General features: G+C 37.0%; 1 protein-coding gene across 1 annotated transcript in view; it reads left to right on the forward strand.

Annotated features, from left to right (window-relative positions):
- gtf3c2 (general transcription factor IIIC, polypeptide 2, beta) overlaps nucleotides 1-14,156 on the forward strand; it is a 33,277-nt gene extending 19,121 nt beyond the window's left edge. Inside the window, exons 12-20 of the mRNA XM_036147178.1 lie at nucleotides 955-986; nucleotides 1,116-1,245; nucleotides 1,468-1,612; nucleotides 4,231-4,392; nucleotides 7,075-7,153; nucleotides 8,076-8,204; nucleotides 8,315-8,557; nucleotides 9,762-9,869; nucleotides 12,887-14,156. Of these exons, the coding sequence (XP_036003071.1) occupies nucleotides 955-986; nucleotides 1,116-1,245; nucleotides 1,468-1,612; nucleotides 4,231-4,392; nucleotides 7,075-7,153; nucleotides 8,076-8,204; nucleotides 8,315-8,557; nucleotides 9,762-9,869; nucleotides 12,887-13,141 (1,283 nt within the window). The 3' untranslated portion in view covers nucleotides 13,142-14,156. The remainder of the gene's footprint in view (nucleotides 1-954; nucleotides 987-1,115; nucleotides 1,246-1,467; nucleotides 1,613-4,230; nucleotides 4,393-7,074; nucleotides 7,154-8,075; nucleotides 8,205-8,314; nucleotides 8,558-9,761; nucleotides 9,870-12,886) is intronic.
- Nucleotides 14,157-16,822: the final 2,666 nt, after the last annotated feature.

A 16,822-nucleotide genomic window follows, 5' to 3' on the forward strand; every position in this document is an offset into this window, starting at 1 on the left:
GTGCTGTCGCAGCGGCAGATGCTTCTCCTCTTCTCCCAGGCACTTGCACAGCACTGGTGTAATTTCAGCTTGCCACCACAGGGGGCAGACATCTGCAAAAATCATGGAGCTAACGCTATGCTCCTTTAAGTATGGAAAAACAAAATGGAGTATGGTAACATATTGGCATTTCCAAACTCCAACCATCTGTTCTTCTCTCCATCCACGGATCTAGTTGCTGATTCATTCATCCATAAATCCGTCTATCCTTTATCCATATTATAAACTGATCCATCCTTTATGTTTGTCTATCATCTCAACATTTGTCTAACTTTAAATCCACATATCTATTTGACTGTTCATTCATTCAATCATAGGTTCATCCGTCCATCTGTCCATGTGTTTCTCCATTCATCTGTTTGGCCGTCCACCCATCCATCAATTTATCTATTCCCCGTTCCTCTCCTCTGTTTGTCAGTATAACCCCTTTTTTGTTATATTAAAAACCAGGTGACAGGGTTTCGCCTTCTTCCTGATGGCATGTGCACGTCGACCTCACAGTTAAAAGCATTCGTCTAAAGCTGAAAAAAGGCTTTTGTAGAGGTAGTAGTGTGCGTTTTACTCCAGCTGAGGTGAGGTGATGGATAGTATGGGCGAATTAACCGGACACTATTGATCTGAGCTGCTAGGGATCCAAAGCGGAGGAGGAGGGAAAACTAATGATCTAGAACAGCCCGGTACTTTCTTTTTCTGCAACCATTAAACAAAGCGACGGTCGCTAACAAATCCACCGGTGGATCAGAGCCAAAAAAGAAATCCCCAAACATCCAGTTGTTTTCTCTTTAACCTCAGCAGGATCAATTTCGCCTATTTTTCTTTTCTTTTTTGATCCATGACATCTCATATTTTCTCACAATCTAACATTCTCAAGAGGAACGATGCAACTAAATTAGTTGACTTGTTGTTTCTTCACAGAAAGCAACAACGAAAAGCCACCGATTTACAAGGTAGGCTCTGTTTCTAGGTCTGCTTTTAATTAAAATGACCGTCTTCTGTGTTTATACCCATAATATTGACTTGGAGGAAAATATTAAGTTATGAAACCGCATTAACTGTCTCCCTCTGGTTTTCTGCAGGCGCGAGGCGTGGTGACGTTAAAATTGGGCTGCATCAAATCTCCTCGCAAAGACAACAGTGGGCAGGTCCTGTCAATGGATTGGCTCCCTCAGAAACCACACAACATAATGGCTATTGGATTCTATGATGGTACCAATTGATTTTCCTGAGATGCTCTTGATTAACTGCTTTTTTATTCTGTGAGAACAAACAAATAATTGCCTAGATCTCCTCAGGCTCAGCTGATATGGATCTCTCTCCGTTGCAGATGAAATGTTCCAAGCATTGCTTCTCTGCCATATTACATTTTACAATCTTTGTGTTTTGCATTGTTCTGTGTCTTCAATTCGTGTTCCTTGTGACTCCTTCCAGGTATAGTTGGACTCTGGGATCTTTCAACGAAATCTTCCCTGTTGCGAGTCCGAGAGTCAGACAGGTCTCTGACTCTGCTGCCCTATCGATATATAGCCGCTCACAACCACGCAGTCCGAACTCTGGCCTTCTGTCCGGCATCCAGGTGAGCTCTTCTCTCCTTTTATAATTTCATATAAGGCGTGTCTTTATGTGTATGATGCAGAAAAGGCTCACAGTGTCTTTTTAGTTGCCTTTTTTTGTTGTAAGGAATAAAAATGAGCACATAAAGCATCAGTATAGCGAACTGTGCAGGCAAAATAACTTCAGACATTCAAGTTAAGTTGTTTTTTAAATCGACCCATCAATTTACCACTTTAAATCAGTTTAAAACTATAAGAAAAGTTCAAGAGTTATCCACTAAATTTCATTTTGTAAAAATGTGGGCTCTATGAATTCTATGAATCAGCTTCTACTTGTTGCAATCAACTAACATCACCGGTTGTTGACAAAATTAGCTATTAAACTGCAAAAATAACCTAAAAATAAGTAAAACATTCTTGAAATGAGTGTATTTGTCTTTGATTTAAGCAGGTAAATAAGATTATCTGCCAATGGAATAAGATTTTTGCACTTAAAATATGTACAACTCATCTACATCTACTTATTTCAAGGGCAGTATATCTTATTTTAGGGGTATAAATACTCATTCCATTGGCAGATAATCTTATTTTTGACACTCAAATCAAGGAAAAATTCACTCATTTCAAGAAAATTTTACATATCTTTAGTTCCCTATTTGCAGTTGTAGAGGTCCAAGAATTGGCCCTGAGGTACTCCATTATTAACTCATATTTACATAAAAACTAATCATCTTTCTAATTGGTCATTTGTATTTTCATTTCATTTATTTTTTTATGTATCCCTTTAAAACAACATTTTAATTTGTAATGTGTAAACTGGAGAAGAAATAAATGCCTTTAAACACATCTTTGCTAAAAATACCCAAATTACACGTATTGATGTAAACACATTTGTACCTTACGTAAAAATGGGTGAACACTGAATATCTTTCACGTTTTCACCTCATCAAGCTGTGATGAGGCTTTCTTTTATCCCAAATTATTTTTCCTAGCCATTTCCCTCAACTACTGTCTTTATAGTGTAGGAAAAGGATGAAGGAGCCATTTACAGCATCTGTCTGCAGCAGGAATTCACTCATAGACAGATCAAGTCAGGATAACAGTTCAAGTAATACTGCAGTATAAAAAAGTTGTGTTTGTTTTTTTACTTAAAAAATCAGGTATGTTCTCTTTATGTGTGAGAGGCTTTACATCCCATATATTAGCTGCTGTCTATTACAGAAAATAAAGACTAGATTTATTGAGTTTTAAATGAAAACGCATTGGTAGAGATGCAGAATAATCTCACCCTTAGAATCAGTGTTTATTCTACCAATTACCAGGTAATGTGGCCTTAAATATAAATCATTATCAGATGCCTGATCTTAACGTTAAACCAGTAACTTTTAGTACAAATGTAGCATATTATATCAAATATATACTTTTTTCTGTTATATTTTATATATATTTTTATTTATTGTCTTAATGGATGCCAGTCAGCTGTTAAAAGCCACATATTTGCATTGTTAGGGGGCCGTTTTAAATAAATCTTGGAGAAAAAAAATGTTTTACATAGAGAAAATAAGGTTTTGACCACAAAGTTTTTATGTAAATTACTTTTGCATAAAGCATTAAAACGTCATCAAAGGTCCTGGAGTTGTTCAGTAAAAAGGGGGACGAAAATCAAAGATTTTGAAGTGTGCTGTTTGTAACACTGCAAAAATATTTTGTACATTTTTATTCTCTTTATATTGGATATATTTTATATAAATCATCTTATATATTTGTTTTTTTTTATTCATGTTTTCATGCAAATTTCTTTAACATTTTATTCTGGATATTTTGTCCACTTTTAATGCTTTGTTCTATTTAGTTTCCTTTTTAGCCTTCATATTCCTTTAGCTGTGATTCTTCACTCCTGTCCTAATTTGTTAACCTGTATTTGTGTTGTCGCTGGTATTTTATATCAACTTGTCACATTTACATTCTGTATTTTCCACAATCCCGGAGAAAGTCGCATTGAGGCAAGATGGGCTTCTACAGCAGCAAATATAACTTTGTTTTCATCTTGAATAACAGCAGCCAGTATGATGTGTAGAACTGTCTCTGGGTAATTAATGGTACCATTACCAGAACAGCAGCATCATTTATCTCTGAACATATCTAGAATTAATTAGATTTTTCTTTTTAAAAAAATATAATTGTGTGTTTTTGCACCTCAACTGTTTGTTTTCTGTTAAAAAAGCAAGATTTGAGTTGGATTAAGGCCACAATATGGAGCTAACAGTAGCAAGCTATGTTTTTTTTGTATTTTATCTGGGTCACAGCTTCTTAATCAGGAGGCCTCAGTTCTCCGTGTTCTGATTCAAAAACTTTTTTGCTGTCAGGAATGAAGAGAAGAGTCATTCACCCCGCGCTTTCATTCAACTCCTTGCATTAAAGCGCGTATCGATTTCAGTGTCATCGTTTGTTTATGGCTCTGCTGGCAGAGTTGATCAATGAGAAGAAAAATGATGAATTCCTCTTGAGTATAAATCAAACGTTCAGTCACTTTTTTGTTTTGTTTGTGATTCACCCCATAAAAATGCATGGATTATTTCGCCGTAATTAATGTGTAACTCGTCAGTAGTAGAGTGTTTGTTAATTCCCAAACTGTGAACAGATTCCTGTTGATGACAGCGGGCGAGGACCGCTACTTGAAGACGTGGGATCTGAGGAGGCTCTGTGACATGGTCAAGGTCCAAAAACGCCACCAGACCACTGAAATCTGCTGGCCGCTGGGCTCACCCGGGGTCCTGATTGCAGAGGAGTCTTCCTTTGTACCGTAAGAAAGCTTCACTCTTAACTTCTGTTAGTTCTGGTGTCTGGGGAACAAAAATAATCAGATTTTGTGGTTCCAAAATACACAGTTTTACCTTAAAGCCGTTAAGAACATCAATGTAAAAATGTCTTTTTAACAGATTGAGACTTTTACGTTGCATTACTCTGGCATAAATGGATGATAAAACATTTAAAACATTTGTCAATGCACCAGTAAACACCATTTCAAAAAGCTTCAACTTCTATGAAATATTGACTGGAAAAGTTCTGATCTGGTCAACTAAAGTCAGCAAATCTAGTTCTAATGAGCCAATTAAAAGTCCATATTGTTGACTTATTCCTGAATTTACAAGAACTCATTTTCTTTTAGGGCCTCTTTCATGAGGCCCTAATCAGTTATTCTGCAAAAATACTTTGCTTTATAAATACTAAATACGGATTAGCTGGAAATGCACAAACCGGCAAAGAACTGATTTCCTACTCAGGATGTAAAATACTGGAAAACATTAACTTTTTTTTCCAATTAAGAGTACTTGAGTAAAAGATAATTGTAGAAAAAGGAAACAGAATATGGAAAAAATATTTGTATTTCCAGACATCTCATTTCCCTGTCATTCATTCATTCATTCATTCATTCATCCACCTGTTTGTCCAACACATTTCCATCAGGCATCCTTCCTCCCTCTTTCTTGCACTCTGGTTTTTCCCACATTCAATCTAAAACATATTTTGTATTGAATATTGTAATATATATTATGAACTAAACATGTTCACTGGAAACCTTAGTGTGTGTTTTTTTTTACAAATAAGCTAAAAAGATCCGCAAACTCCGGAAATTTAAAAGAAAATTAAAGATTAAAATCAAATGATGTAAACTCACAGTTAACTGAAAAGCAGAGGAAATGTTTTCATCTTGAGCAGAGCACTATGATCCAGAGATCTCTTCTACTAACCCGTCTCTTTAAATCTAAAGGAGGCACTTAACGCCCCAGCCCCCTCCGGGTCACAGAGCGTTCCACACAAACCCATTCAGCCATTTTTGTAGTATGCTAGGGAACGTGTGATGTATTGTGTGGGTTTATACACTCAACTATTCATTTTGACTAATCCACTTGTAGCGTCATTATCCTTGAGTTTGGACTACTAAATTGGGCCGTAAAATGTAACTTTGTAAGCTTGGTCGGCCCGATCCCAGCAGAGCCATGCCTATTTCATCAGGCTTTAAAAGTAGATCAGATTAAAAGTAGATCACATTTCTTTTCGTCTCTGTCCCATTGTCTGCCGGTGAAATAATCCCACTGCGTAACAGAGTTTACAAAACTCTCAGTCCCTCCTGATGTGCACACAGTGCAATTTTTCATGAGCTGCAGCTGTGACCAATTAACAATGTAACTTTTTTCAGGGGTTAAATGGCGGATTCCCCAAATTGGTTTGGCAGAAGTCCATGACCTTGTTGTGAAGCTACGCAGCAAATACTCTGACATAATTGTTAAAAAAAAAACACAATAGAGAACCGACAAAACTGAATGTCTTGAAAAAAATTATCCAAACAAAACATAAAGACATCTACACGGCAACTGGGCAGACTACATCCAACATTTATGCATTCCTAGAGACTCCAAGTACACAAGAAAATGTATTTAAGGGCTAAGAAAGTGGATTTTGCAAATATCCCCTTTAAAGACCCAAAACCAACAAGTTAATTTCTTTTCTATGTTTTTTACCTACAACTTGTTGCTATACTAGTGCTTACCGTATCTTTCGAACTATAATTTACCACGTAATATACAGTAAGTCGCATCAGTCAAAACAAATTGTCATAAAGAGGGAAAAAAAACATATATAAGTCGCACCAGACTATAAATCGCATTTATTTAGAAATTCATTTCACACAATCCAAGACTAAAAACTGTCATTTATTCTGGTAAACTAATTTAATTAATTACACAGCAGCATCTTTAACCGGCTGAATATTATGGAACATACCCAGGAGGTTGAATAGGATAAATTAGCAGTACAAGCCAGCAACTTCAACTGGGAAGGTTTCAGCCTAAAATGGCCCATTGCGCTGAAAGTAGTCAAAATTACGCAGAAATTAGACCGTTGTTTTAGAGCAACATAAAGCTCACGTGCATCTGCGAAGTTTTAAACCGCCCGTACAAAATACCTTTAGCTAGCGCTAGCTGTTATTAGCTTCACGGACAGCTGTGTGGATGCAAACTGAAACAGCGAAACAACATACAAACATGTGTTCAGTCTCTGTTGTCTATAAGTTAATGTTTCAATTATTTTTTAAGTGGTACAAGAGCAGACTTTAGTTTTCACTAGCCTTGAGCGCCCTCTTGTGGCTATAGCCGGTAATGTTCATTCACTGGTTCATGTTGGTCAATATGAATTACCATTTAAACCTGATGTACAAGTCGCAGGATTGGCCTAACTATGAAATAAAGTGTGATTTATAGTCCAAAAAATACTGCAATTATACCTCCCATTTAATCCAGTAATACGTTTATAAAAAAAATTTAATTAAATGATTCTTGACACATCAGCTATTTTAGACACTAGCAGAGTGGTTCAATGCAAATGATGCCTTTGTTTTGAATTTCTGACCATCAAAATTAAGATTTGTTCAAATTGAAATAGCCTGATAGATTTCTTCTTTTTTTTTCTATTGTTGTTGTTTTAGGAGAGCTTCAATAGGAGTTCATTATATTGATCACCATCTGCACAGTTACTTTGCGATTCCTCGGAATACGACTGTCTGGGTGAGTGCAACCTTCCTGCAGAGATGACCTGCCTCAGAGAGGAAACAAACAAACAAAGTGGACTTATTCCCCAGATCAGTGGTCCCCAACCCTTTGTGCACCACGGTCCGGTTTAATGCCAGAAAATATTTTTAAGGACCGGCCTTTAGGGTGTGCCGGATAAATACAACAATTGAAAATGATACGACCAGAGCTTGTTTCTCTGCAACAAGACGGCCCCATCTTGAGATGATAGGAGATGATGACACCTGAAGTGTGTTGCTCATGTCCCACTCTACTCTTATTTATGTCCCAGTCTACTCTGTCATTTAGTCCCTATCAGTTTTTCACCAATAGCGAACAGCTTCTTGGCATTAGCACGGTGCATTAGTTTATGCGGCCGTGACATGCATCTAGAGGCAGTCATGGACGGACGTAAGGGCCAGAATCCGTCCATTTTTTCTAAATAAGACATTGCTCAGACTGAGATAATAAGTAAAACTGAAACGACGTAAGTTATTTATTTTCTCCATGCAGCTTGGTACCAATTGACCCACGGACCGGCACCAATGTGTGGCCCAAGGGTTGCGGACCACTGGGGGTAAAATCAGAATATCTTGGTGCTAGTGGTCTAAAATGTGACTCAGAAAGTCATAATTTAATCCTCATTAGGCTCAGTTTAGTTTGGTTGAGGAAAATACTGTTTGACATAAAAGAATATTTAGTCAGTGTTTTGTACTTTCCAGATTTCATTTATTGCTCTTAACATTTATGGTTTCTTGAATATTGTGACGCCAAGCAAGACATTTTCACAAACACTCAGAGCTTCACAAATCTGTTGTTTCAGATAAACTTTCTGTTGGGATGTTTTGTATTGTCCTCAGAAAACTGATCTTCATGACTTTATGTCTCGCTGTGGGTGGGTCTGTTTGTGTCTTTGCAGTCCATCTCGTACTCTGATTGGCTGCACAGCGTGTTGTCATCAGACACGCTCGGCGAGGTGATTATCTCCATGCTGCCGCTGTCCAACTTCAATCTTATCAATGTGAAGAAAACAGACATGAGACGTTTTGTAAGTCAAGTTCTATTAAAAAAAAAACTTATTTAAAAAATAAATATATTTTTATTTGACCAAAGTTTTAAGCAGATGTTAAAAGTCGCTTATGAACCCTTTTCCCTCAGCCCGCCTACCTCACATCTCTGGTGCCTTGTGAAGCGACTGAAGAAGGAAATAAAGGCGAGAAAGAGGAAGGACAAGGCGGCGGTGGGCAGGACTCAGGAGAGACAGAAAGGTCAGAGGTCGAACTCCAAGCAAACCAGGAAGCTCATGAGGGAGGAAGCGTTGTAGAAGGTCCTCATCTGCAGTTTCAGGCGTACAAAGACGCTGTTAAAAAACACTACCTGCACTTTAAAGACTTGGACATGGTAAGCTGATGCTCTGTTATTATAATAGCAATGTTGATTTGATTTGCAAAGCTTAAATGACTTGAAGAAAAGCAAGTTAAGCTACTAATGTGTTGATATCAACGTTTTCACAAATCTGCAATTACAGAAATGAGTTGGTGTCAGCCAGCAGCTCTAGTCCTGTTCAGTTTATACACATTAAAACTGATTAAAAACTATGCGTTTATAGTCAACAATTGGAATATTGAGAGAAGTTATTTGGAGAAAAAAAGAATTGTGTGTTTATTTGTAGTTAGAAGAGTGCTATAAAGCGTGGAAAGGGTTCCTACATAGTCCTGTAAGAGTTTAATGCCTCTGTTTTCCAGGTCTAATAGCATTAAGGGGGGGAAAAAATGTGTTTTCAGACTTTATTCATTTTCCATAAACATTTTAGTGACCCAACCACATAACAATACATCCATCCGATGCTTCAATAAATCCATCCATCCCTCCATCAAATAATCTATATGACCACCCTTCCATCAGTCCTTTTATCCGTCCATCAAACAATCTGTTATCCATCTGTCTGTCCAGCATTTTCTCCACGCATCAAACCCACCTGCAGGATAGAAATTTAGCTGAACCCCCAAAAGTTAGTTTTAACTAAAAGAAATTATGTTTGGGACCATTTTTCACCACTAAAGATAATGTAAAGTTGTACAACTTTGAAACGTTTTGCAACAACATACATATATTAGTACTTATTTCAGATTTTAGTTAGGAGTAATTCATCATATAGCAACTGTTTTTCCTAAAAACAAAAACGTTTGCTTCTGCCTGTGCCTCAAAATCTCCAGAACATGTCCTGTAATTTTTCTATTTCATAGAATTAAGGCTAAAATCGTAGGGAGTATATATAGTTAGTGACAGTAATGGCCGAGCCGGTAGTTTTTATCTAAGACACAGCAAACTACAAGAGAACTGAGCCAGGACTACTTTCTATAGGACGGATGAACTGAGGGAACAGAAGTTTATTGTCTAGAACTCCACAAAGAATAAATCCCTAAAACTAAACTGTGCCTTTGTCCAAATCTCCTGTATTAATGAATTCAAACACAGGACATTCATTTTTCACGGGAGCCATCTGAAAAGTAGTTAGAAATTCTTTGTACACCTGCAGGGATGTTGTTTCTAGTTTGCATGGTTTGAATATTTTATGCTGATGATTGTCCAATCTGACTTGCAGCGAACCCTTCATAGATTCTGTAAGCGACCTTTGTGGAAACACATGAAGAACACAGAAGGATCGACTGTTTTAAACATGGACGACATGCCTTTGGCTGCTCTGTACAAGGTACGTCTTATCAACACTTCAGGTGTTTTCACAGTCATTCTGCAGCACATATAGTGAAGAAAAAAGGGCGAAGGAATAGATAAATGCCAGAACGAGAGAGAAAGAAATCAAAGGTGAGATGTGCCTCCTTCTCTGATGGGCAGCTATAAAGTCAGGCCAAATGTAATGACGTGGAAAATTAGAAAAATGTCACTGCCAGCAGGAGGAAGGAGGGGGAGATGGAGAGCAGCCATTTGAGGATATGATGTGTTTAATTTTAAGAGGCAGAGTCGAGGGAGTGGCTTTGCCCTTCGGGCCAAAATGATCGGCTGACGCTTTATGGGTCGAATTTAGGGGAGAAAATGTCAGTTTTTGACTAGTTTTGTTTTTTTGAAGGGAATAAATGGATAAGAGAAAGAAAGACGATGAGTGAGAGGGTAAAAAAGAAAACAAAAGCTAAAAGCTCTGGGAGGATTTACGGACGAGAAAAAGGGCGATGTGCTTTTTTCAAAAAGAGAAGATTGAGTTAGGAGTTTTATTGACTTCTTTAGAGCGACAGCTGAGTCATTCAGAGGCAAAGAAAAAGGAGGAAAGTCCTCATAAATAACAGCGCTTACTGATTTCTAACAGAAGCTCAAATGATTGTAGAGGAATATACCACAAATAAAAGCTTAATTGATCGAGAACCCAGTGGGAGCAGACGTAGACATTAAACTGTCATTTCTATATAAAATATAGAAATATTTCTATATATAATGGGCTGATGGGGGGTTGAGGGTCAGGATTGTAGCGTCATGTGATACTTACACTATAATGGCATCAGCTTAAATACTTAAATAGGGACGCATGAAAGGTGGGAAATAAATAAGAAGGAGTAAATAAACAAGTCAGTAAATATGTCTTGATGAAGGATAATATGTTAATAAATAATGTGGTAAGTAAATAAGGGAATAAGTCTGTTCATAGGTAAAGAAAGAACTAAGGAAGGAAGGAAACAAATAAGCAAGGCAGGAAGTAAATCATCAAGTTAATAAAATAGAATGTAGGAAAATCAGTATATAAATAGATAAATAAAAAAGAAGGAGGGAAATAAGGAAGGAAGGAAACAAGGAAGTAAATAAGCAAAGAAGGAGGGAAATAACGAAGGAAGGAAGCACGGAAGTAAATAAGCAAAGGAGGGGGGAATATGGAAGGAAACAAGGAAATAAATAAAAGGAGGGAAAGAAGGAAGGAAGGAAATAAATAAGGAAACAAGGAAAAAATAAAAGGAGGGAAATAAGGAAACAAGCTAATAAATAAGGAAAGAAGGAGGGAACTAACTAAGGAAGGAAGGACACAAGGAAGTAATAAGCAAAGAAGGAGAGAAAGAAGGAAAGAAATAACGAAGGAAGGAAGGAAGGAAATGAAGGAGGGAAATAAAAAAGGAAATAAATAAAAGAAAGAGGGAAATAAGGAAGGAAATAAATAAAAGGAGAGAAAGAAGGAAGGAAGGAAATAAATAAGGAAACAAGGAAATAAATAAGGAAAGAAGGAGGGAAATAACTAAGGAAGAAGGGACACAAGGAAGTAAATAAGCAAAGAAGGAGGGAAATAAGGAAGGAAGGAAAGAAGGAAAGAAATAACTAAGGAAGGAAACAAGGAAGGAAGGAAATAAAAGAAGGAAGGAAATAAATAAAAGAAGGGGGAAATAAGGAAGGAAATAAATAAAAGAAGGAGGGAAATAAGGAAGTAAGGAAACAAGGAAATGAATATAGAAAGAATGAGGGAAATAACTAAGGAAGGAAGGAAACAAAGAAGTAAATAAGCGAAGGAGGGAAATATGGAAAGAAGGAAATAAATAACTAAGGAAGGAATGAAACAAGAAAATAAATAAGGAAGGAAATAAATAAATAACAAAAGAAGGAGGGAAATAACTAAGGAAGAAAGGGAACAAGTGTGTTAGCACATAAGTGAGAAAAGGAAGTACAGTTTAGCCCATAATTATTCACACCCCTGCAGGTTAAGGTTGGAAGTTATCCTCTACTTGTTTTTTCTGATTGGAAAGTCTCTGTAGCTCGACTCTGATAGAGAGACTCTGCAGGTAGCTACAGATTAGGGTGATGGCATGGAGGCCTTCCAGCATTAAAGACTCTGAGCTCATCAGGAGATGTGAGGAAGCAAATATAACAGTAGAAACATGCGACTGTCAGCCACTGTAGGAAGCATTTCATTTTTACTGTATTATTAGTATTATTATTATTATTATATAATTTTTTGTTCAAATTTATATAATTTGGATTTATCTTTCCTCAAAGATGATACTCATTGTAGATTGTCGTATTATCCTTTAGGAGATGCCTGCTCAGAAACAAACTTGTTGATTGAAAAAAGATATATTAAAATCTAACTCTGCCAGGGGTACAAACAACTTTCGACCAAGCAGGTGATAAGCAGGTATTTAAGTAAATAAATAACTTACTCAGGAAATGAGTAGCTAATCAATGGGGTAACTGAACAGGTTATTAAATAAGAGAGTAACCGAATAAGCCAGTAAGTTAGTCCACAAATGCATAAGTAAACAAATAAGCAAGTCAATAAGTTAGTAGTAATAGTAATAAGTAGTTAAGTAGGTAAGTAAATAAGTTATGAAAGACGTAGTTCATTGAGTAAATATGTTAGTAACTAAACCTATAACAGATTAAAATAGTAAGTAAATTGGTTAATAATTAAATTTTTAAGCACATATCTCCTGTTCAGCATGGGGGGCATTGAGGGAGGGCACACAATTTTACGGGGTGGGGTGGGGCCCCCGTCAGGCCCCCCTTAGTGGTGCCATTATTTCTTTAAATGCCATAAAGTCTTTTTAAATGTATCAAACACTAAAAATCCTAGTCACATAAAGTGCCTTTTTTTACATTTCTTCTTTTTCCTCCTCGATGTGTTTTTGTCTCTGTTGATAAACTCGACTTCAAACGCTGCGGTCCGGTCCGTTCTTCTCATTCTGGATATTCTCCTCGCAGAGCATCTTGTAACGGTCTTCGCTCTTCTCTTCTCTTCAGGCACGCTTCAACCCCAACATGAGCAGCCACGTCTGGATTGCTTCTGGGGGTCAGGCGGGTCTGGTGAGACTTCAGTGCGCGAGGACTCTGATCACCCCGCGAGTCAGCAAGCTGATGGGTGAGCATCAGGCCCAGTTCAGAGCGCTGTACTCGGTGCAGAACCAAAGCGACGGCGTCCAGACGGCGCCGGCGGAGCCTCAGCAGCCGGAGCCGTGCCTCGCTGCCGGTTCAGACGGCGAAAAATCCAACCAGTAAATCCTGGATTCGCAAGACAAACACGAAGCTTTCAAATAAATCTGTCCTCGTTTTAAAAGCAGATATGAATGTTTATATTTATTATTTCAAGCCACGTGAATACAGGTCTAAATATTGCATGGGTCGATCTGTAAAGGCAGGTAAAATTTTAAAAAGTCGCGAAGGAAAACAAAGTTTAACCAGTTTTTGAGGTGCACAGCAGCCACGGGTGTGTTTGTTTTTAAACTGACTGTTCGGACCATTGAACAGCAGAAAACCATCGACCTAAACCCAACAAGCAGGACTGCGCCCTGTAACATCAACAGACAGAAGTCTTTATGGGCTCCCAATGTGAGCGGAAGGCTGATGTTTCTGTGTTATTTTGTGTTATTTCAGCCGGTTTCTTGACAAAACGTTGCCAGCCCACAGCTAAGTGCCTTTTTGTCCACAACATAACATGTTTGTTGCTTCAGAGTATTGTTTTCCTTTGGGGGAAGGGGAGTTATTATAGGATATATGAATATTTTGTAATGTTTTCCTTTTCAGTGTTGTTGATATTATGTACTGTACAGAAACATCGAGCATCTTTTTTTTTATCTTTTTATTATGAAGAAGCAACTCTAAAAACTCAGGCCTGATATTTGGGAAAATACTTGATTTTTTTTCTTTTTATCTATAAATCTCTGCTGACTGTAAATTTACAAATTTCAGATAATTTCTGCGTTTCAATTTCTTTCTTTTCCGCTAAGATGTGTTGTAAATGTTTTAGGCTTTAAAAATAGGAGAATCCAGTCTTTATTTTGGAAGCTTTTGCCTCTGAATTCAGTCACAGGTTTTAACGTTTCTAGTTGTGACAGTAACTGAATGGTAAGGTTTACAGACTTGTTACACCTTTTTTTTATTATTATTTTATTCCTAATTTATAACTATAAATATGTTAAATTGCCGCAACCTTTTTATGGGTATTTTTGAAATGCTGCTCATAAAAAACATTTTTTATGTAAAATAAAACTGAATAAAGTCTATTTTTTCGGGGGAAAAAAGCTCAATTGTTTGCTTCAGATGCTTTCTAAGGAAACCAGCCTCCATTAATCATATTCACTATTTTATTCCACTTTACAAAAACATTTCCCGCACATAAAAATGAAACTGCAAACTTTCACAGATATGACATGTTTTATGCCATTTGGACATATTTTATGAAGGTCGATTATATCAGGAACATAAATGTATTTACACATGTATACACAAAATCATACACTGAAAATACACCATATCTGACATATTTACAACACGCAAGTGGAGCATAATCACCACAAACAGCGACAGGACAAAAACAGACGTTAGAGTTTCATAGCAAATGGACAAAAAGTGCTTTTTTTTCTTTTAATAAGAAACTTTTTCAGACAGTAAAGCTGCACCAGAACCTTTACTATGCATGGATATAAAACTGTTCATACATCGGTCTTTATGAAATTTAGCGTTTTCTTTATTCTCTGTAGCTGTTTGGTACACACACACACATATATATATATACTGTATATATAAATACAGTGGTCTGCAAAAGTTTGGGCAACCTTGTTAATTTCAATGATTTTCCTTCATAAATCGTTGGTTCTTAGGATAAAAAAATCAGTTAAATATATCATATAGGAGACAAACACAGTGATATTTGAGAAGTGAAACGAAGTTTATACCAAGTGTGCAATAATTGTTTAAACAAAATTAGGCATGTGCATAAATTTGGGCACCACAATCAAAAAAAATAACTCAATATTTAGTAGATCCCCCTTTTGCAGAAATAACAGCTTCTAAACGCTTCCCATGAGAGTCTGGATTCTGGTTGGAGGTATTTTGGACCATTCCTCTTTACAAAACACCTCTAATTCATTCAGGTTTGATGGTTTCCGAGCATGGACAGCTCTCACTGTCACACCACAGATTTTCAATAATATTCAGGTCTGGGGACTGAGATGGCCATTCCAGAACGTTGTACTTGTTCCTCTGCATGAATGCCTTAGTAGATTTTGAGCAGTGTTTAGGGTCATTGTACTGTTGAAAGATCCAGCCCCGGCGCAGCTTCAGCCTTGTCACTGATTCCTGGACATTGGTCTCCAGAATCTGCTGATATTTGGTGGAATCCATGCGTCCCTCAACTGTAACAAGATTCCCAGTCCCTGCACTGGCCACACAGGCCCACAGCAGGATGGAACCACCACCAAATTTTACTGTAGGCAGCAGGTGTTTTTCTAGGAATGCTGTGTTGTTTTTCCTCCATGCATGACGCCCCTTGTTATGTCCAAATAACTCAATTTTAGTTTCATCAGTCCACAGCACCTTATTCCAAAAGGAAGCCGGCTTGTCCAAATGTGCTTTAGCATACCTCAAGCGGCTTTGTTTGTGATGTGGGCGGAGAAAAGGCTTCCTCCGCATCACTCTTGCGTACAGCAGCTCCTTGTGTAAAGTGCGCACAAAAGTTGTACGATGCACAATGACTCCATCTGCAGCAAGATCATGTTGTATGTCTTTGGTGCTGGCCTGTGGGTTGACTTTGACTGTTCTAACCATTCTTCGCTTCTGTTTATCCGTGATTTTCCTTGGTCTGCCACTTCGAGCCTTAACTTGAACTGTGCCTGTGGTCTTCCATTTCCTGACTATGTTCCTAACTGTCGAAACAGACAATTGATATCTCCTAAACAGCTTTTGGTATCCTTTCCCCTAATTCATGATGGTGAACAATCTTTGTTTTCAGTTCATGTGACAGTTCTTTTGAGACTCCCATGTCGCTACTCTTCAGAGAAGAGTCACAGAGGAGAGAAACTTACAATTTTCCCCCCTTAAATACTCTCTCATAATTGGGTTCACCTGTGTGTGCAGGTCAAGGGTCACTGAGCTTCCCAAACCAATTTTGAGTTCCAATAATTGGTTCTAAAGATTTTGAAATCAGTAAAATGACAACAGTGCCCAAATTTATGCATTTGGGCACTGTCTGAAATTTGCATACATGCCTAATTTTGTTTAAACAATTATTGCACACTTCCTGTAAATGGTATAAACTTCGTTTCACTTCTCAAATATCACTGTGTTTGTCTCCTATACGATATATTTAACTGATTTTTTTTTATCCTAAGAACCAATGATTTATGAAGGAAAATCATTGAAATTAACAAGGTTGCCCAAACTTTTGCAGATCACTGTACACTGCAAAAACAGAACTAGAAATAAGTAAAATGTTCTTAAAATTAGTGCATTTGTCCTTGATTTGAGCAGGTAAATAAGACTATTTGCCAATGGAATAAGATTTTTTCACTTAAAATAGGAACAATTCATCTCCATTATCTTATTTCAAGTGCAGGATGTCTAATTATCTTATTTTAGGGGTCAAAATACTCATTCCATTGGCAGATAATCTTATTTACCTGCTCAAATCAAGGATAAATACACTAACTTTAAGAACTTTTTACTTATTTTTAGATCCATTTTTGCAGTGTATGCATGTATGTATATATATATATATATATATATATATATATATATATATATATATATATATATATATTCTAATTTTAAAAATAAATTAAATATACATTTCTTTTTGAAAATAAAATTGTGAATTTTAAAGATGTTATTCCTCAGTTACTCCACCTTATGTGCCGGGATATTCTGATTGGCAGTCGAGCAAGAAAAATCGCAGTTTACTTC

The sequence above is a fragment of the Fundulus heteroclitus genome, chromosome 15 (genome assembly GCF_011125445.2).
Source record: "Fundulus heteroclitus isolate FHET01 chromosome 15, MU-UCD_Fhet_4.1, whole genome shotgun sequence".
Taxonomy (NCBI): Eukaryota; Metazoa; Chordata; class Actinopteri; order Cyprinodontiformes; family Fundulidae; genus Fundulus; species Fundulus heteroclitus.